This window comes from Branchiostoma lanceolatum, chromosome 6 (assembly GCF_035083965.1).
Source record: "Branchiostoma lanceolatum isolate klBraLanc5 chromosome 6, klBraLanc5.hap2, whole genome shotgun sequence".
NCBI classification, from domain to species: Eukaryota; Metazoa; Chordata; class Leptocardii; order Amphioxiformes; family Branchiostomatidae; genus Branchiostoma; species Branchiostoma lanceolatum.
In genome coordinates this window covers 10,667,400-10,689,395 of record NC_089727.1, presented here as the reverse complement: position 1 = coordinate 10,689,395, position 21,996 = coordinate 10,667,400, and the positions used below count along the sequence as shown (strand labels likewise).

The window sequence follows — 21,996 nt, the reverse complement described above, 5'->3', positions numbered from 1 at the left end:
TGATACCATATTAGTTAGAGTGACCCTGAAGTTTTGTCATTGTGTACAGTTGAATCATGTTAGAAATATGGTCTATATGTATATGACGTATATGACATGATTTTGAAAATGTTTTTTTACAGAGATCACAGCACAGAGTGAGGCCAATGAAATTAAGGAGAACTGGAAGCCGCCTTTCCTCACCAATGAGGAGTTTTCTCAGCTTATGTTGGATGTGAGTACCACTGATAGACACTCCTGGACCATTCATTCTGCGGTAGTACTGACTACAGTGTCTCACCACTTAGGCAGGAGGGGTTCTGAGTGGATGTCTGGTAGTAAGAATTAGAACAAATACATGTTCAGGACATCTATTTATGTATTATAAGGTAGGGCTGGGGGACCAAATTTATGTTGCTTTGAATACGACGCTGCATAAAGAGAGAAAATGGGCGGGAAGAAAAGAAATCTAAATTATGTGCATTTCACAAGCCGCTCAGTGAAATTGATGGCACAACCTAATTTTGTTCAACCCCACATCAGGCATACTGTGAGGACAAACATACTGATGGACTGTGGTTTGTCCATAAACTACTTAGGGTAATTTTTGCATGACGTCAGAGTACATGTACTTAGTTTAGGAGAAATACTTGACTGGATGACAACTGACCCCCTTAACACAATTCTTTACTACAGATGTAAACAATATTTACTTGCTTTCGTTGCATTAAACGGGTAGAGCAGAAGAACCAAATTGAATATCTATTCCCATTGGTTAGAACCTTATCTCTGACCAGGTGTTATTCAGATGGAGTAGTGATGTTTTAATGAAGACTGGTACCTCTACATTATACATAGCTATAGAATAAGGATCTATCCAGCTTTGTGTATGTTAAAATTTCCATGTAGTAGATCACAACAGTACCCCTAAATGCATTTTTTTTTCAGGCAACAAATGGTTTTATGCTGGCAATCAACAAGCAGGGCAAGATCCTTTATGTGTCTGAAAATGTCACCTCCTTACTTGGGCATTTGCCGGTGAGTTTTTGTCAATACTTTCTGTTCTTTATCAACAGAACTGTTACAAGACAATCAGAGATGACAAACTTCACCCCTTCATGCAAAGTCAGAAACACAGACACACCACTGCCTTAAGTTTAAGAAAATATGATACCTTTGTGTTAGTCAATAATTTTTCTGGGAGTTCATAACAGACACAAGACTTGAAAATATTGATAGCCATCCACAGATTGTTTTAGATTTGTCAAAACACTATTCGAACAATTTAAGTATGGAATAGATGATATGATGGAAATAGAAGGCCAGACATACCGGTAGTGTGTAAATACGTTCATTAATGTTTCTACATTTTCTCCTTGTTTTGCTTCATAGATTTTGTTTCATCACCCTCATGTAGTAAATAGAGCCTCCTAAACAACATCTCCAGCCTGAAATGACTGTATGATTGTGGCCTCACTAATTGGTTTTACTGTGGCTTGTGTTCCCTACAGAACGACCTGGTGGGTAACACCCTGGGTGACATGGTCCATGAGAAGGAGAAGGTTCAGACCTGTAACCTCCTGACACACCATGCTCTGCACATGGACCAGACAGACACAGACTACGCAGATGGTAATGTCATGATGCTGTCCTCAGTGTATGTGCAGAATATTGTTTGGATGCTGTCCCTAGTTTGTGTACCCATTTGTGATTATCTGAAAGGATGATTGGAAGAAATCATTACAATGACATTTTACAATAACCCAGTCACAGCTTGTTTTCTTTTGGATTGCTTGTGTTAAGATGAACTGCATGAATGTGTTCCGCCCAGATGAAAGTTTACAGTTGACAATTGCAAAATGCAAGGCTTACAACAGAATATAGCTTAAACGTCCATGCAGGATGGATTTAAATTTCATGTAGCCTAGCCAAAAGTCCTTTTGTAAGTTCTCAGATGACTCTCCAGCCTGACATCTGATCATGATGTTTTCTCCTTTTGCTGCAGACAAGCATCTGTCGTTCAGCTGCCACTTTGTGCGCGGGAAGATTGACCCAACGGAGGAGCCAGCGTACGAGTGTATCAAGCTCTCAGGCAGCTTCAGGAGGTCCCTGTCCAGTAAGTCCTACCTTTAAACCCCTACCCCTTACATTTTGTACATACCCCTTACATACCCCTTCAGAAAGATGAGAACAACTGGCATCCTTGTACTAGTGGGACCAAGATGGGGGAGGAGTAGCAAAGAGAAATTGATGCCATGTACCCGGGAGTCTGTCAGTTACAAATTGGTTCCCGACTAGAAAAGACTTTAGTTCCAACATTGCTGTCACCTCCATTAAGGAGATTATTGTAAATGCCTTGAAGTTTGTGGGGATCTACTTTCACAGGAGGGAGAAAATTTGTTTATTTATTTCATGGAGTGTTAGTTGTGGTTTTTATTTTGTAGTTGAAATAAGGGAGATAAGTCACGGCAAAGAAGTTGCTGCTAACAGCACAAACATGAAACCACAGCGAAAATTTCAACATTTACAGTACAGTATTGTTTGCTGAGATATGGAGTTGTGGAACTCTTGTTAGGTTTATCACAAGATGTGCTGTATGACTAAACTTGGTTTCTCTTCTGTAAGGTAAAATCAACTCCACATGTAAAGTTGAGAAGGACAACCAGAAGACGAAAGGCGGCGTGGCGGTGTCAGGGGGGGAGGAGGTGGTGCTGGTCATGACAGCCAAGCTGCTGGCCCCTCTGTTCCTCAAGGAGATGTCCGTTGTGGACGAGACCAAGAGAGAGTTCACGTCCAGGCACAGTCTGGAGTGGAAGTTTCTGTTCCTGGACCACAGGTCAGTCAGTCAGACAGGTTACAGATGTACAGAGGCATCAGAGCCTGTATTATCATATATAGAACTGTTCTACTGATCACAACTAATTGTACACATTTTGTAGGGTAGTTTCCATTCGTCTGTCCAAGTTACATATCAATTCTTAGTTTTCGATTAGATACATGTACCTGTTGAATCACTCCAGATCCTTTAGTCACTGACAAGAGGTAGTGGCTGCAACCTAAAACTAAATGTTAACTAATCCATCCAGTTGCTTGATAAACTGTTATCTTGCATATCTCATACCTCGGTATCTAACCTTCATTGACCTTTAACCATACCAGTTGTGATTTGTGCAGCATATGAAGTCACCAAGCAGAGTTGCATAGTACATTTGTACAGGCTTGAGAGAAGATAAGACATAACATCAGTGCATTGTTGCAGAGTTGATTAGGTATAAACAAACACATGTCTATGGCTGATTCCTCAGCTCCAAGTGTCCTGTGATAAATGTTGCCTTTCCTACTGTATTTTTAGAGCACCGCCTATCATTGGCTACCTTCCATTTGAAGTGCTGGGGACGTCTGGCTACGACTACTACCACGTGGATGACCTGGACAGAATATCCATATGTCACGAGCAGTGTAAGTACATGAATCTCAACTGTACAGTAAATGTCAGTTCATAAGCGCCACCTACTTGTCAGAAGAAGTACTGCAGGTACAAGGGCAGCTAGCACTAAGTGTCACCTGATTGGCCCATAAGGACAATTACCATTGGAGCGGGGGAGAGCATGTGTGTGTGTGTGTGTGTGTGTGTGTGTGTGTGTGTGTGTGTGTGTGTGTGTGTGTGTGTGTGTGTGTGTGTGTGTGTGTGTGTGTATGTGTGTATGTGTGTGTGTGTCAGTTTGTGTGTGTCAGTGTATGTGTGTGTGTGTGTGTGTGTGTGTGTGTATAATGTCAGACTTATCAAGACTATATGTACATCCACAATTCCACACTAAAATTGCTTCTGTTCTTTACTTCAGTGATGCAGTGTGGAGAAGGAACGTCGTGCTGTTATCGGTTCTTAACCAAAGGTCAGCAGTGGATCTGGCTCCAGACCAGATACTACATCACCTACAACCAGTGGAACTCCAAACCTGAGTTCATTGTCTGTACCCACACTGTTGTCAGGTAAGCAAATCTGGTTAATGTTGACATATAAGCAAAGCTCAGACTGCTGACATCAAGTATTCACACCAACTTCCAGATTCTGCCTGCAACTCTGAACAAGATTGGTGACATTCTAATCTACAATCTAAAGTTTTTCTGTACACCTAAGTTTTTAGGTTAGGTACAGCAATGCTGCACATCTATTCCCAGAAATAAATTTCAAGTCCTGATTAGAAAACCAGAGGGATTTACATCCAATAGTTTATGTCTAACTTGTACTGAGCTGACTTGTAATTGTTATAGGAGCTCTATTTTCTGTTAGCTTTTGTGCAGATAATGTGCAACAATGGTGTTTTTTTTATTGGATGCCAATAAATTAAAATGTGAAATGTGGGCTAGTAGGTGGATGTTGGATTGAACGGTCTATTGCACTACAAGGATGTTTCTGACTTGAGGAGATTTTTTTCCAGTCTTATTCAAAGAAAGGTTCATGCTTTGTCCTCAATCTGAGGTTCAACCGCTTTTATTCAAAGACACCGAGTGGCCTTCAGGCTATTAACATTACATGTATATGCATGTTGAGCTGGAGCATATTAAAAGATTTGGACACGTTTTCCCTGCAGCTACTCTGAGGTGTGCAACAAACTACGGCAGGAGCTGGGTCTGTCCGACTCTGGGGACAATGTGGACATGTCGGTGAGCTTTGGCACGTTGAAGAGATCCCTCTCCAACTCTTCCTTAGCTGTGTCGGAGAAGTCAAGGAAATCACAGAGATCCTCGGCTCCAGATCGGTCCCCACATGGTAGGATTACATCTGTGTTTTTTGTGATAACCTGATTATAGTCTTAATCAACCATTCTGACACATTGCTCAAATCTTGTGCAAGAAAATCAGGTTGATAGCAATCACTTAAAAATAACTTTCAACATAGTTGAGGAGGAAAAGATATCTCTTGACCTTTTGCATTTGCTAGTGCCAAACAAGAAAAAGACAAGTCTTGAAATTATTATAAACTAGGAGTTCCAGGACCTCATACCTTTGCCAAATATAGTTACTAATCCTATATTTCTTAATGCATATAACATGTATTACACATCACTTGGTAAATGTTATACTTAATAGAATAACAGGCAAAGGTACATGTACAGTAATCTGTTGTGTATGGTTTTTTAAAGTAAATTGTTGCGCCCAACTTTTTCATGATGCCAAGGTAAGTTCAGGTATTGTATAAATCTCTGCTGTCTGTTTAAATCCAGGGTCTGCAGAGATGCATGCTACGCAGGTGGGTGAAACCACTCCTGGTAGTGTGCAGGGGGAGGACTTCCCTGACATCACCAAACAGTACAAGACCCTGAATGACCTGCTGACCACCAAGACCAGGCACATGTCCAGCCACTCTAGCAGCAGCTCTGTACAGCAGGTAAAAATGACTTGCTTCAAACCATTCTGGTCCTGGATATGTGAAGTCATTGTACCTAATGAAACTATTCCTTTCTTTTAAATTGTTTTTCTGGTTCAAATATTTTTTTAAACTTTAAGACTTTTCTCCTCACTTATTCTTAGATATTCTTGCTGAAAGAAATATTTTGTGTGTAGAAGAAAATGAGAAAAACAGTCAAGAAAATATACAGATACAGATACCAGAGCTGGTGTGATAGTAGATATACAGATACAGCCTAGTATTGCAGGTTGAGTGATGGCCTTGTCTGATTTCCATGTGCTATTCCACCTGCAGTCCAGCAATCCTTCCCAGCGCCCCCAGCCTAGCAGCTCTCATCACTCCGCCCCTCAGACGGTACCGTCCGCCGCGCAGTCCAGCCTCGCCAAGTTCAGCCAGTATCGCGTGGCAGACGAGATCAGCAGCACTGGAACGATGACGGAGAATGATGCCATGACAACCATGTCGGAGAGCGTTTACCATTCCCCTCCTAGTGAGATGGTGAGTCAGCATGGACATAGAGTCAAAGTTGGCCGGCCAACCACCTTCAGTCCTGTCCTATTCTACATATTTTAGACCTTCTGCTAACCAACCAATAGTCTTACCCAGCCACTTTTTTTGCCGTCCCCATGAGGCATTCATTCCCACTAAACAACCAAAATTGATTGACAGCGGTATAGTAATATGCACCTTGCTCATGTGTGACTTCCAGTAGATTAGTATGTTTAGTATGTTTTTTATGTATGTCTGCTATCTGACGGTTGTGTGATTTGTGGTTGTTCCTCTACAGCCCATGGGAGCTCTCATCAGACCTCCACAGCTCAGGCTACAGGAACAACTGCTGCAAAGACATCAGGTATGTCTGCATTACTTAACACTGGCCAGTTCACATGTGGAAAAACAGAAGCTATCAGGAATCTTCAGAAATGATTGATTTTTGCCTACAAGTTGGGTATCAGCTGAAAGCTCTCTTCATCATGAACATAATCATGTAAAAATTATTAGTCAGTGATGTTCACCGCTTTAGATATGATCAGTTGAAAATGCATGTTTACACTGTAGTCCTGTCTGAGCACAATGCAGCTTCATAATGGCCATATGGGTTAATACTAGTAATCGAGTGGCAATTGCTTTCGCCCACAGGGGGCTATCACACCTCGAATCACCTAGACCATTGAACCCAAGCCCGCCCACCGAACTGGTAATTTGGTGGAAAAGGTGTGAAAAATGTAAATCGACCAAGGTTCAAATGGCCATGTGGGCATTATCTGGCTCTCCATAGTCAATGCCAGGTCTCCATTGTCAATGGCTCACTCTCCAGAACTCAACTCACACTTTGCCAGTTGGTGTGAAATACAGTCTAATTAAGCAAGTATGATTCAAAGTAGGTCTGTGATCCAATTCAGGTAGTTGCCATTTTCTTTATTAAACAATATGTTCACTTTGTACTGCCTTACTGCCCTTAGAACAGATTACAGGATTTAGGTTTGAATTATATCACTTTGAAATTATTACATCTGATGGACAGAACGGGAAAATGATTAGATGGTGCAGTTAAAATTTGCAGGGTGCAGGTAGTTTTATGTTACTAACATTATAGTAACACAGGATTTATTTACTATGAAGTATGACAGGAAAATACAGTACTGAATTTCAAGTCCTGCGACTAATTAGTCAGGGAGGGTGTAGGTTGATTATGTGGCGTGAAAAGCTACCCCTTCTGATTTTTTATCCGAAGCACACCTCGACCTACTCTTCTCGATATTAAATTGTTTAGTTCATTTAATTGTTACTCTGCTTTTAGAGTATAGATACTAGACAGTTTAAATGCATTTTTTAACATTTCCTGGCACGACATACACCCAATCAAGGAGGCTATAAAACCTCCTTCACCCAATATATTTTCCACAAGCGAGAGTGATGTGCTTTATTGAAATTGGCAAAACCAACTTCCTTGGCAAAACTAAGAATTTTTCAAAAGCAGGAGACTCTGATATCAAGAAATAAGAAAATACCCGTTCAATTACAGAGGTGTTTAATTTTTCATAACTTTGTAAATCTTCCACTGTTGACTTCTCTCTACTTTGGAATCTTTTAAAATCGGATTCTGTAACCTTGTTGTTTCAAGGAGGTTATATAGACTATATAACCTCCTTTGTTGTTTGAATCAAGGACATTATATAATATTGTCCTTGTTTGAATGGAGCGTTACTGAGCCACTCATGATGTTGTGATAGTGATGTTCATTTGCATACAGGAACAATAGCGGTGGAAGTCTGGGCTGCATAACAATGTGAATACATTATGGTTTCTCAAAGATTGGTGGATGTTTGTGGTGGGGATTCCCAATGCGTATTGACGATTTCTAAAACAACTTCGCTAAAAGGTTTAGGAGTAACTTAAGCTACAATACGGGTACAGGGTGTGCGCTGTTCATTGAAAAAAAATATGGTACTTAAATTTACAGACACTGATAAACGGCTTGTTTAAAAGATAATAAACACTGATAAACTTAGAAGAGTATCAAAGCCACCACTCCCGACCAATCTACTACATATTGTCTATAGAATTCTTGATAGTGTCAATGTCGATCGATTCGTTCAGCCCTTGAAACAATGCACATAATGATGTAGTTGCAAGGATTCGCCTTTGTATTCGCAATTTGGTTTACTCAAATTCACCCGATGGTCTGTTATCAAATGAGTCTTGTCATTCAAGTTGCTATCTTATTAAGTAGTGTCACCGGTTGAGACAGAAAGTGTGGGGAGGGGTGCAGCACAGTTTTAAAAAGTTTGCGCAAAAAGAACTGCCAATACACTTGTCGAGGAGAAGCGTAGGGGTGACCAAGGGGTCACCTTGGGGTGACGCATGACGGTGACCGGGACACTGTTCTTGGCTATGATATACAGGAGTTGTAGGGTTTTCTGCTGCATTGATTGCACTAGTACTTTTAGCTACAAAAAAGCATCATGCTTGTCCTCAGTCTGATGTTCCACCACTTTTTTTACATAGATAATACCACCTTGAATACATTCGTAAAAAAGCCATATGGAATGAAGAGCTATCTTGGGAGATATACCCATGCAATTCAAGTGGGGAGACTGACTTATTCATAGTTATAATTGGTAAATGCAATCAAACATTTTTTAACCTGATATAAAAACATGCTAGCCACACCAATGTGTTAACTAGCTGCCATCTGAAACACATTTTATCAAACAATAACTAAAGGCCACGTTCATGATTAAAAAAGTAAAATGCTTCAAACCGTTTCGGATGAACCCAGAATTGAAACGGTTAACATTTTGCGTCAGCAATGCAAACTTGCACCCGCGCTGAAAACGGTTTACATTGAATTTGCATAACTCTGTTGTAATCCCGCACCTCGAGTAAGCGGCCGTAACAAGATTTTACTATTCAAAAATATCCTATTGACAGCTGAAACTTTCACTTTTCCGAGCACTGACAAAGAGTTGTGTCTTCAATTGGCACTAAACTGCTGTCCTTCATGCCCATAGCAATTTCTTCGTACACCTCCTGGTTCCGATCAAGGAGGTTAAATATTCCGATCAAGGACATTATATAGAATTCTATATAATGTCCTTGTTTCGATGAATGCCATCAAGGTCCTTCTGGACATCCTGATTCCCCCACATAGATATCAGGGCTCTCGTGTCCTCATTGGACCATTTGTGAGAACCTTAGCAAAAAGCTATGATTCAAAAACGCTCCGATCAACAGCTAAAAAAATTGAATTCACTCTTTCCTGCGCTAAAGCCCAAGTGACGCCAAGAACTATGACCTCATGTATCCGGATGTACCATGTCACAAAACGTCAATGTGAACCGGTTCCTTAACGCTTTTGGGTTCATGATTACAATTCTGCGAAACCATTTTATTCTGAACCGTTGCAGCCTACCTCAGGAGGTCAGGTTCGAAACAAAACCGTTACGTAGTGTTCTTCATGTAAACTTTTCTTCATGTTATTGTTAACATACTTTTTTAAGTGTATCATTTTCATCTTGCCTGCTCAATTTATCCCGCAACAAAAAGTCTTTGTTACATATTAAACTATGATAATTACTATAGTATAAGGCCGCATGGCCAAGTTTTTGCAAGGACATTTTACAGTGTCCTTGGTTTTTGTAAATCTTGGTGTGCAAAGATGGCCTGCTTGTCATATTGCCAGCAAGCAACAACAACAAAACCAACTTGACAAGTGTAAATAATGGACCATTGTCATTCAAGCTCTGTCTTAATCATGTTAATTGGTAGGAATCATCATCTGCTTTTTTTGTATGGGTGATCAGTAAGTATTATGCAAATTGTCTACCTGAAGCTTTGTTATGTAATGTTACAAATTTTTTTACAAGTGGACAAATCTTTGCCATTAAGGAAAACCAAGGAGGTTTTGTATATCCTTGGTCAAATAAAGATGTTATATTCATGGGCCAAGCAAGCAATTAGAAGGCTTTTGATCGATAAGAGAATCAAAACACCAATCAAGTTATACATGGTCTAGACCCTGCTAAAAAACAAACAAATCCACAACTCAGGACTCAAAGCATATCTTAAACATTGAGCAAGGAGGTTTAATATATAGGCCTGTAACCTCCTTGCATTGAGGCTTTTTTAATCTCTCAAATACAAATTATGAAAATTCCCAATGATTTCTTAACATTCTTTTTTTTGTGAGGGCCAAGGGAAGACAATTGGAACTGTTACAACTGAATTTGATTTATTTCTTCAAGGTTTCTTCCACCTTACTCTTTGAAAAAGGTCAAAATCGTTTTACACTGTTACATCTTCAATCTTGGTTACATTTATCACTGCTTATATGAATACAACCAAGGTCCATTATACTTTTTTTTGTTCTTTGCAGATGTCCAGATGTCCTATGTAGTCAAGCTAATTGACAACATAGCTTATTAGTTTGAAATAATGTAGCACTGTGATCTGGTAAAGTCAAATCAAGGAGGTTTGATAGTCGCTTCTTGTTCAAATCAAATTGTTCACCTCAGGAGAAAATTGTCAAATAAGTGCTAATTACACTGACTAGCTAGGTGTGATAACTCATTATGCGAGTGTTTTCAACAGTGTAGAAGGACTATTTATTGCCCATTTTCATTGGGATAGCCCACTGTTAGCCCCCTGTGGCCCCAGTTTAGTTGCAAGGCCGAATCAATGTAGGTATGGGTTGGGCAACTTTAAAAAGGAATATCTTCATAGCTTTACATCTTATGACCAAAGTAAAGGCACCACAACGTAAGGGAAATCATGCCCTTTCAAATGACATGTAAAACTAAACTGTATGTTCAGTAGAAAAAAAGTTGGAAAATTGGATTTCCAAGATGGCTGCCTTGAAATCTGGAAAGTGACATTCCGGATTTGAACTGACTAGTGTTACTTACTTCTGCAGTACTTACTTCTGCATTGCTCCACAGTATCAGAATTCTGCCTGTGCTATAAAAAAAAGTTAAATTACTGAATGGCAGTGAATTCTTAAATTGCATATCACAGAAGTTTGACTTATTTGTTGTTGTTCTTCAGGCCCTTCAGGACACGATCCGTCGTCAGCAGGAGGAGTTACAGCTGCTGCGACAGCAGATCCTGATGCAATGTCCGATGGTGTCGGATCCTGGCATGCTCACCGCCATGTCGGTACAACAGAACAGTCTGCCCTACCCCCCCACCTCGTCCCTCCCCACCCCCGCCATGCCCTACCCCCCCTCCCAGGTGGCCCCCATGACTAACTCCATGCAGCAGGTCCCGCAGGCGTCCCTGCTGACCTCCCAGTCCAACATGGCGAACATGCCCGGGGGTGTGTTTGTGCAGGGGCAGATGTCGTCCATCCTGCAGGCCCCTCCCCAGGGGGGTCAGTACGGGGCGGGACAGGTGCACGCCATGGGCATCATACAGGGACAGTTTGTAGCCTCCCAAGGTGTGCAGCCGGGACCGTCCTCCAGTCTGGCCTCCGGAATGGACAATGTCAGTAGATTTGACTTCGGACAGAACAAGACTTCTGTTGTTACAAACCCGACGAGTAAAGGCTCCCTGATGACCACGGCTCAGCTCCTATCACCGCAGGTCCACATGATGCCGCCGCCCCAGTCTCCCACGGGGGTGGCCGCCGCCGGCCAGGCCGCGCAGACCGCCAAGAGCAGCCGGCCGCTCACCGTGGCACAGAGACTGCAGATGCAGCAGCAGCAGAGGCTGCAGCAGGTAAACCTGCAGTCTCAGGTACCACAACAACAACAACAACAACAACAGCAACAACAACAACCACAGTTGGCCGCTGCAAACTTCCCATACTACATCCATCAAATGTACCAGAGGCAAGACTCAGACACTCACAGTCAGCACTCCCAGTGACGAACCTACACAGCCCACGTAGTGGACAACCTGTCGTGCAATTTGGTAGACTGCTCCTTCACCAGAGAAAATATGACAGGGACCAACCTGGAAAGGGGCAGTTGTGGGAAACCCACAGTTACACATCAGTACGGTAGTTCTTGTATGTGGGTTGTTGTACATGTATTCTAAGGATCAAAATATTCCACTGAATCAGTGGCACAGGTCAAAGTTGGAAAGGATCTCTGAGTTTATATTTTTAGAATGAAACCAGAGCTCAGGGTAATGAACTAAACCTGTTGGTTGACAATAAATATACATATATATATATCTATCCAGATGTGAGACATGCTGCATTCACATTGTTTGGCAAAATGGGGCAGTGAATGAAAGAAGTGAAACTTTCCACACTGCGAACCGGGCTGTAATGTGCACAATAGTTAAATAGTTCGTCTTTGAAGGGTGGTGTTTTTATTGAAAAAGTATTGTGCGGTCAAGTCACTAATGAATCAAATTCAAAGATTATATGTTACTTTTGTACAAAGAAATTGTTAGAAAGATATCAACACTATCTTTAATCAAGAGAATATTCTTGTAATGATATATTTGTATGTGCAATCTGTGATTTGTGCTGAAACTTAAGAGAACGGTGTGTTGTAATGTTCTTCTTGTATCCTGTTTGGGTCAATCAAAGCAATGGTGGCCAATAGGATGCGAGCCACAGGAAATATTTGAATGCTTGATGTTGCTTCGCTGTCCTAGAAATCTTGGAGAGTCAGAGACCAACATTATGTATCGTAGTTTGTAAGGATTGCTTGCCTACAGCCATGGCACTGTCATAAGTCAACTTCCACAGCAGACACCACCAGCATGAAAATCTGTTGTGATGAGTGTTATATTGGAGGGATGTAGAACTTCAGAATGATGTAATTTGATCACCTCTATTTCACAGTGCTTATTATGTGCTTTTTGAATGTTTTTATGAATGTTCAACTGACCTTTCTGTGTTTGAGGCACCTTGCTGTGGGTCGTTCCTTTTGTATCATTCGTACACAGGACAGGATACATCTTAGCAAGGACTCAAGACTTGAAGACAGCAGCACAACTTCATATCAATAGATACAGAAAGGACTGTAACTTTGACACACATGTTTCGTTGTCACACTCAAAGAGTTTTAGAACTTACGTCAGGAAGATGTGGACTTGCCATGGCTAATCATTATTCAACTTTTAACATTCATGTGAATAATTAGTAAGTTAAATTTGGGTTCCTGACCTTTCTAATCGTCTAAAGTGATGACAACAAACATGGCTGATTGTTACGGCACCATTGAAGTACTGTAAGCATTCTCTGAGTTTTGACTGTGGAAGTTCTTATGGTTTGGTCAGCTCTGTAAGTGTGGTTGAACGTGCCATAGAGGCTACAAGTGAAGTTATATATGACCTTATCATGGAATCAAGGGACAATCAGTACTATTGAAGGAAGTGTGATATCAGATGAGGCCAGTGCCATGTGTATCAGTAGTTGTTTGAGGTACTTGTGATTCACCAGGTTTTGAAATAGCGGAAAATGTCAACTCTTTAGATCATGATGTAGAATCGAGACTACTTTTGTCACTTTGAGCAGCTGTTTTAATGTAAATCATCTGTGCATATATATATCATTAACATACAAGCAAATCAAAATATGTAACATGTCTGTAATCAATTGTCTGGGTATTTGTTTTAAGTTTTAGGAAGGTAATTAAGATAAACATAACATTCCTCAGTTCTACCACACTTCACTCTTATAGTGTATTCCAAAACATGTATATACAGCAGTATGTATAGTTTAAATAGGATTCCGTAATTAGGAGATGAGTGCCCCTGCAGCAATTGTGAAAAGGAGAGTCAAGTTTCCAAACTTTGTACACGCAATGCCTGATCTGACCAAGCAAAAGACACTTGTTAATATTGATATTTTAGTCTATGTTACGATGAGGTTGATGATGTAGTATTTTAACATGATTGTGCAGATGAGACAATTTCCAGAACTGAAAGTTGGAAACTGCAAGTGCAGCATGTGGTGCCAAATTGAATGTCTGTCATACTTTCGACCCTCATAATAGTAGTCACATGGATGTTTTAAATATCTGGCGTTAGCAGCCTTTGATTGTTTTCTTTGTATTCGTAAAATGTGTTTGGAAATAAGATACTCTTTAAAATTTGATGTTAAGTCAAAGTAATTGGTCTTGTCATAAGGTGTGTGTACATGTGGTGCTACATTTTACATTAACTTTTTTTATGTAATTGGATCAGACGTTTATATGAACTCTGTTACTAGTAGATTCTACCGTGTGAAGTGTAGAAAGTGCAATTTTAAGTATGGCATGTAAACCATGGAGAGTTTCATGTGTTCTGTTCTCAGACTTGCTCAGTGGTTTTCTGCTGAGTGGCATTCTGGGTCATATAGACACAGACTAGTGGTTTAGCAATTCAACTTCTGGCTCACAAGGTTATTTTGACTGTCTTGGCTGTCCAGAACCATGGTATGCACACTCCTGAAATAGTAGAGGGCACTTTGGGCATGTTGAAAGTGTTCACTTCTTGGAAAGTATACATCAGTGGTACAAATAAACCGTTTCGTAAAAAGGATGCACTCCCGTGACATGACAGAAAGCATAATGATGTGGTACATTGTATGACAGCTATTCTTATCAAGAAGCTTTGAAATTTTCATCCTGGTTTTAAAGAATGCCATAATTGTTACAAATGAAATGAGAATATTTGAATGTATGCTTTTTATTGGTGTCTGTATATGTTTGGAAAGGCTGTGTTGTTTTCTAGATCAAATGTCATGTGCCTTAGATGGTATTATTGGGAAAAATAAAGATTATTTTCCCACATATAACTATGACTATTCATTTTTCCTGTCCTTTGTATAAATGAAGCCGAGACTTTCTTCTTGGTTGAGTGTTTGGAGTGGATGAAAGGTGCAAAGTAGGTGACGTAATAAATCTGATGATTTTCAAAGTGTAACCTACCAGTATTATACATTTGTCAGTTTTATACTACTAGTAATTATTCTGGTGAACATGGTTCATGTACTTCCTTGGTCAAGAGCAATGTGACAGATGTACAGAACAGTGTAGTAGTCTGGCCAGTCTTCTCAGTCACTTTTGAAGTTCCTCCAACCTATTGTGCTGTTCCAAATTCAAACCTATCAGCAATTATAGCTGTGTTAACATATTTTTTTTACAGTCACACTTTTGTGACATGCATTTCTTATAAAACAGTGAAAAGGTCCCAATTCTGGCTAGAACTCTACTCTGGTGCTTAACTGTTGAGCTGAATGGTTGTGATGTGGAACTATGCTGACTTAATGAGATTAAAGGGCAAAAAGACAGAATAAAGACAGTCACCACAACATTGAGAAACTTCATTCCCCAAAGCTTATCCATATTTTGGACAAGACTGCAAAATACATTTCACTAAGTAACATGGAAATCGTTAACAGTGCAACATAGGGAGAGTGATCTTTGTCTGCATCGGCAACATGCCCTAAATGATAATTCAGGTAATAACTTCAATCTCTGACATACAGGTATTCATGTAAAGAAAATAGTAAATGCCATCATGATAGACCTTTCTACATGTACTTAAAATAATGAAAAACACATGCTAATATATATAAAAACAAATATAAAATCTTACGAATCCCAAGAAGACAACTAATCCAATCTATTGGAATGTTGCAGTAAGAAAAAACTCTCTACACATAAAAACCAGACCAGTGGTATATACTTGTGCAAAATAGAAATATCAAGTAGAAAATAGTACTATAGGAAAATAGATACTATATAAAAGTCCTCTACTAATCAAAAGAAAATATGATGTTCTTTCAACAACATGAATCAACTCTTAACATCATCTACATAATGTACATTATTGATATTGTAATGCATGTCTTATCTCCATGCAAAAGACTAAATCACCAGGATTGAACTATTTTTCAGCATACATGCACTAGAGTGACTAGACAAATCATATATTCACCACTCTCCTGGGAAAGTAGATCTTATGGAGTATGGATATAACCAGAAACTAGCACCATCTTTAATGCATTTGTTCAGCATTTCATAGGTGATAATTGATACAACACATGTACATGTATATCATAGCACTGGACACAAAAATCCACATAGAAAACATGTTTGTACCCAGTGCATGGGTTGATTCAGATAGACTGCACTAACCTGCATATAGATGTGATATTCCAAAAATCTGTAATTAACTGCTTTTGCTTTTGTTGGATTTTAAGTGTCAATTCTAATTAGGATCACATACAAGAAATCTAAATACAAAATCACAGTAACCAAAATACTGTTCTCTGTAAGAATTGTACCAAAAATTTGGTTGTTGCAGGAATGAACATGCTTCATGTTAATACAACATACCATGTACTAAGAAAGAACATTGTATTTTAGTGTTCACAAGAGATATTGTTAAATCAACTATTTTATGTGCCATGAAACTGTAACATTGCCTCGAACATGGCGCTGTCGTAGCCCTGTTGTACATAGACACACTCCTCATGTTCATCTGTACTTCCCATCTCCTCCATGTCTGTCTCCATGGACATCCCCTTACCATGTCCTCCAACCATCAGCCACGAAGAATCTGGAGGGAAACAGGACATAAAACAGTTGTAGTAACTGCTTCATACATGTGTGTTTGTCCTTGTCAGACCATCGTCTAATGCATGCTTTCCAAATTATTAAGTACAGTCATGCATGTTGGAAAAATAATGGTTTATGTTCCAAAGTTTTAATGCTTTGAAAGTCTGAGAACTTGTTATTGCTTCCATATTCATGACAAGTTGTCTATCTTGGGATGGAGTGTTTTTTGTCCAGGTCTGCCCTGGACTTACCATAAAGTCCATAAATAGAACCTTGTTTCCCCCACCTCCAATTCATCCGTGTCACAGCCACATGATTGAGACATTGTTACGTTGTGTTGATACACTAGAGAGCAAACCCATCTGCCCCCCCAAAAACTATTAAGTTTATATTTATAGACACCACAGACTTGTTCCTACTCCTAGACTGCCTACCATACATACACTATTTAATTCTAAGGATGTTAAGGAATAAATATCATAAAAGTATTTTGAATGATCTAACTCAAGGTCACATGAAGTTTTAAAAATAACACATACTATATGAACACATACTATGATAGCTTTGATATATTCATTGTCCAACATTGACATCTAAAATACCTTATACAACTGTACTGATCTTTCATAAGTCTACAGCAAATCCTATATCTTACTAGTAAGAATCTTAGTGTCTGTAAAGAGAAGACTTGCTCTACATTTTCTAGGCCTAAGCCTCAAGGATGCAAACCTGTCACATATAGTTCTGGAACTGGCTTTTTTGTGCTCAGTTGTACTCTTATGATATTCTATCATCAGGGACTGTTCAGTTACATCAACTGGAAATAAAGAACTTGGCACCAAAACAAAGGTACATTTACTACCATTTCCCTTGTCCCAAAAGTAGAAGATTAACCACTTTATGTACAATTTGTACCATAATTATAAGGACCTGCTGAAACCATCTAAAAGGCTCATACGGTCCTTACAGAACATAGGGGACACTTTCCTAGCTAGGTACATTTTGCATTCCTGTTACAATAGCTTTCCTTGATATCATTCATGCATGAACTGCACATCAGGTAGAAAGCTTCATTTCCAATGACTTACATGGTACTACAAGTCTTAGAAGATAAAGACTGAAGTGTAGTTATAATGTCTGTGTGAAGACTTCTCTTTGTGGGACACTGGTTCATGTTCAGGTGGAATTCCTGAGCTGTGCTCTGCACTGCCGGTAACACACCCTGTGTCTGCTGATTCCATTACACAATCCTCCTCCATTTCTTCTTGGTCTGCAAAAAAATAAGTTTGGGCTAGTGTAGCTACTTCTGACTAACTTACTGCTTTTGTATGGTCACACGAGCAGCCTATACAATGTACATTGGGGAGTCTCTGCTAAACCGGGCTGAGGTTTCCACTTGGGTGGGCGTGGCCTCTAACCAGCTGTCAGCCAATCAGAGAATCACCTAAATGTTTTCTCTACATAGAGCCTGACAGATGGTTAGAGGCCACGCCCACAAAAGTGGAAACCTCAGCTCAATTTAGCACAGCCTCCCTGAGGAACTATGTATGTAGGCCGATGGTGAGGCTCAGCCTAGGAGAAAACGACAAATTTGATGACGGAAAAAGAGAACTTACCATCACTCCTAGTTCGTTTGCTTCCTTCTACTTCACATTCCGTGTCCAGACCACGTTTCCTGCTGAGCCTGTTGACATGGAGGCCATTGGTGTGCTGGCAGCCGTTCTGCTGGGGGTGGGCCTGCAGCTGGACCTGGGCCTGCAGCAGGACCTGGGCACACTCCTGGAACCCCTGGTTCCTGGCCAGGTCAGCTGGGCTCATGCCGTTGTTGTTACATACACTGATAACATGACAAACAGGATCAACAGCAGTCATTGGTCAACTCAAGTTTATTTAACCTCCTTGGTCAACTCAACTCAAGAAGCAGGGCTTATTTTCTAAAAGTCACATTTTCAATGAGTACAAAATCAACCAAACTTTACAAAATATCGTCACGGAAATGGATCACTATCTTTTATAATTCATAATAGTGGTCCCCATGCAGACTGTTCTTGGTATCTAGTAGGATAATTGCTGAGGACCCAGGTTACTTTCGGGGCCAAAGCAAGAGAAGTATTTTACCCAAAGCAAGGGAAAACTGAAGTTGCCCAAACTATAACTGATCCACAAATACACTGCAAAAATAATCTTCAAGTTCAAGATCACCCCGATTTTATGAGAACAGGGAATAACAGACAGTGGCCTTTTTAACAAGGACAATCTTTTGAAATGGCAGTCAGAATGTTAAACTAAAGGCTGGCAGTTTATTCTAAAAATAGCTTACAGATTGTGTCTTCAGTCTCCACTTATCTTACCTTGATTTTCCACCATGTGCCAGTAGCAGACCTGTGCATTCTGTACTGCCAGTTCTTGCTGCTTTATGGATAGGTGTTTCACCCAGATAGTCCTGAAAATGTATTAGACCAAGGCACATTGACTTCTAGTAATACTAGTAACATCGTGATAAAGCATCATGCCAAATATTGTACAGTGGAGAAATTACAGGTGGCAGTAGTTTTTAATGATTAGGACTAGAGGGAAAGCAAAGCCTCTTAGTCTCACTCTACAATTTCCTGCATTGTGACTGAGGAGTAAATTCAAACGTATTCATTTTTATTTGTGAGAGTTTTCTTGGCACCATTGGTATCCAATTGCCATAAAGTTTTGATTTTTGTCTGTCTGGAATAGTTAGGAACAGAATAATTGAGGATGGAGAGAGCCCTGGCACACATACTTGAGATTGACTGAGAAAAGTACCTGAGCACTGATGTTAGCACCAGCCTGCAGGAGCCAGAGAAGACAGTGAGGATGACCCCCGAAGGCAGCGATGTGGGCTGGGGTCTGGCAGAACCTCTGTGTGGTGACGTCCTTGTTCACACCTGCCATTATCAACTGTCGCAAACACTCCAACTGGAAATACAACAGACAAGGTAAGGGAGATAGAATTGGGCAGTTGTCACCAATAGTTTAATGATTTAAATGCCTGTAACTTAAGTTTGTGGGGACTTGATGTTGTATTATGGTGAAACTGGAGTGTTCCCGGTTCTTTGAGTTTGAGGTGTGTTTGACTGAAAGTTTGCTGTAGTCTATAGTCTTATACTGTACAGTATAAATAGAAACTAAAAAATTCCCGGTGGTTTTATGTTTTGCCGTGTACAGTGAACATAAGCCACCACAAAAATTTCAAGAATTACAGTATGCCATAAGAACAGGTAGTTTTGATAACAACCAACAGTCACATGTTTTATGTAAAACAACAGCTGAATGGTTCTATTATAAACTTGATAGAACTTGATAGAATAAAAGCATTCAGCAGTCACATATTCAATACGTCTTGTCTGATCAAGCTACTATATAGAAAGTGTCACAGGGCTAAGGCTAAACAAATTCACAGGTTTCACAGGGCTTCCTATGGATATGCAAAGTTGTGTGATTACAAGGACAATGACCATTTCATATTCTCCATAACAACAAGAACACAGTGGCAAATAAATGGCACTTAGAGCAAGGAGGTTATAACCTCCTTGCTTAGAGTAAGACTCTCAATTTCAGAACAATTTCTGATGGAATATAAATTGATCTATTTTATTTGGGGTCATCATTCTATTTATACCTGTCACTGTTTCATAGATAGTAATAAGTACTAGGTCTATATTCATAACATTATATATCTTTTTATACTGTACATCAAATAAATGTTGTAAAAATGATTGTTCTGTCTTCTGTCCGTCTACCCCATCGTTTCGATCTTTTATCGTATTTCATTCTAGTCCCTACCAAACTCCTTGTGTTGGTGGAAGAATACCTGGCTAGTAGTGTGAAATAGACTGAACAAATTGCAAATTACACATATCTCACTGGACAACACTGACATTTTTAGCCATGTCAGCTAGTTGACCTACCAGACGTTTTGGGTTGCTTGAAAATAAGAAGTAGCCTACTTCTTAAATTTTCAAGCAACCCAAGACGTCTGACTTATCTTATTCTATTGTAAATATCAAAACAAGTCTGAACTATCTCGTCTGTTTTGTTTGTCGGCGGTTTGCCCCGGGGCAGGGACGGTCTATTAAGCTCAAACTGTAACGTTAAATAATTAGCCCGGCTCCTCCCATCCATTACGTAGATAATAATATTTCCATCGCCGTTAAAACTACACAAACAAGATGGTAGAATTTCAAACTCCACAATTTACAGCGGTGGCCAACGAGTTTCCTTGACCAAAAGTATCGTCTTTCACTACCGTTTTACAATGAATAGCTTGGTAACAGAAACACAAACACTGGGAGTGAAGGGGAAAAAACAAGTCGGTCAGTGTCAAAAAATAGTCTGCCTGGCGGAAATGTCACAACCTCACCACGTCTAGAACTCGAATCTTTGTAAAACTCGGGAAAATCTAGTCTTTTGTAATATCTGAGGGAAATGCTGACAGAAATGTGTCGTGTTTTCTTTGTTTACCCGAGGAAACCCACGTGCTGTGGTGCTGGCATGGCTGCCAGCTTTTCACATCTTCCCGCCATTTTACAACATAACAAAAACAGTCTGGTTCCGTCGGCCGGACCTGTCTCCTCACTTCTCGCACAGAAACGTCAGAATTAAGTCACTAATCTACGACATTACCACTACGTGTCGAATCACAAACGTTCTCGGTTACCTTGCCGAAGTATGCCGCCCAGTGAGCGGGAGTCCAGCCGTAGAACTGGTCTTCCTCGTACGGAGAAAAAACACCGGCCTCCAGAAGAGAGCTCAGCGAGCACACGTTACCGTCTCGGCACGCTCGGTGCATCGGGAAGTGTTCCACCAAAATCTGCTCGCTTGAGTTTCCCCAGTACGACATTTCTTCCTTCTCCATTTGGAATATCTCCAAGCTTTAATACAGACGTACAGTTTAAAACACCAGGACGCTGATACAAAAGGCCCACACCTACACACACCACCGTCTTCTTTGTTTCCTTCTTCCAAATATAACGCTATCGAGAGGCTCTGCATGCGACAAATTCAATAGAAACACTGTTAATCAATGCACTTGACCACATTAGAAAAGCGATGGTTTAACATGTGTACTAACAGCGTTGTTTAAAAATTGTAAAGATGGTCTTGATTTGGAAGTTTTGAACCTTATTCATGGATATTTGCGGAGATTGAGTTTGATCAGACATACCTAAAAACTCCATACACAGCGTCTTGGGTAAATTTTCTCGCGCGCGGATAACGTTTCACTAAATAGCGCCCCCTGTCGAATTTGGAATTATGTGCATTCAGTACCAACGAGCGCTTTTTTCTTTCAGACAGGTGTTTAATATGCGAGAAAGGAGGTTTAGAGTCCGTGTATGATTTGAGTCTCATCCAATCCCTTTCACAGGTGAAATCCCCACGGATTCGACCACCAGTGCATTGCACTGATTAATTACCTTTTGCCAAGGTTGTTTGCATGTGTGTGCGTATGGGTTTATGTTATAGTATAACTCGAGTAGTCATAGATGGATCTTTATCATAGAGTTTATGATCTTTGGTATTAGTAGATTCATCGGCTAAGTTTCCCCCCAGAAAAGTAGCCAGAGTGCCAAA

General features: G+C 40.1%; 2 protein-coding genes across 5 annotated transcripts in view; one reads left to right on the top strand and one right to left on the bottom strand.

The window, feature by feature from the left end:
* LOC136436530 (neuronal PAS domain-containing protein 2-like) overlaps positions 1–14,627 on the top strand; it is a 31,771-nt gene extending 17,144 nt beyond the window's left edge. For all 3 annotated transcript variants that reach the window (XM_066430562.1, XM_066430564.1, XM_066430563.1), the window contains 12 exons: positions 123–214; positions 928–1,017; positions 1,491–1,611; positions 1,985–2,095; positions 2,605–2,815; positions 3,332–3,438; positions 3,822–3,969; positions 4,572–4,750; positions 5,205–5,368; positions 5,684–5,887; positions 6,177–6,242; positions 10,937–14,627. In XM_066430562.1, the coding sequence (XP_066286659.1) occupies positions 123–214; positions 928–1,017; positions 1,491–1,611; positions 1,985–2,095; positions 2,605–2,815; positions 3,332–3,438; positions 3,822–3,969; positions 4,572–4,750; positions 5,205–5,368; positions 5,684–5,887; positions 6,177–6,242; positions 10,937–11,758 (2,315 nt within the window). In that variant the 3' untranslated portion in view covers positions 11,759–14,627. The remainder of the gene's footprint in view (positions 1–122; positions 215–927; positions 1,018–1,490; positions 1,612–1,984; positions 2,096–2,604; positions 2,816–3,331; positions 3,439–3,821; positions 3,970–4,571; positions 4,751–5,204; positions 5,369–5,683; positions 5,888–6,176; positions 6,243–10,936) is intronic.
* Positions 14,628–15,145: 518 nt separating this feature from the next.
* On the bottom strand, positions 15,146–21,408 carry LOC136436531 (ankyrin repeat domain-containing protein 10-like). 2 transcript variants are annotated; one of them, XM_066430565.1, is made up of 6 exons: positions 21,083–21,407; positions 19,189–19,341; positions 18,747–18,838; positions 18,012–18,232; positions 17,484–17,665; positions 16,281–16,396 (listed from the first exon to the last, which is right to left on the bottom strand). In XM_066430565.1, exons 1-5 carry the CDS (start codon positions 21,278–21,280, stop codon positions 17,499–17,501), a joined length of 831 nt encoding a protein of 276 aa, XP_066286662.1. In that variant the 5' UTR covers positions 21,281–21,407; the 3' UTR covers positions 16,281–16,396; positions 17,484–17,498. The 2 variants fall into 2 exon arrangements, with proteins under 2 accessions (XP_066286663.1, XP_066286662.1); XM_066430566.1 differs by lacking the exon at positions 17,484–17,665 and having other exon boundaries at positions 15,146–16,396; positions 21,083–21,408.
* Positions 21,409–21,996: the final 588 nt, after the last annotated feature.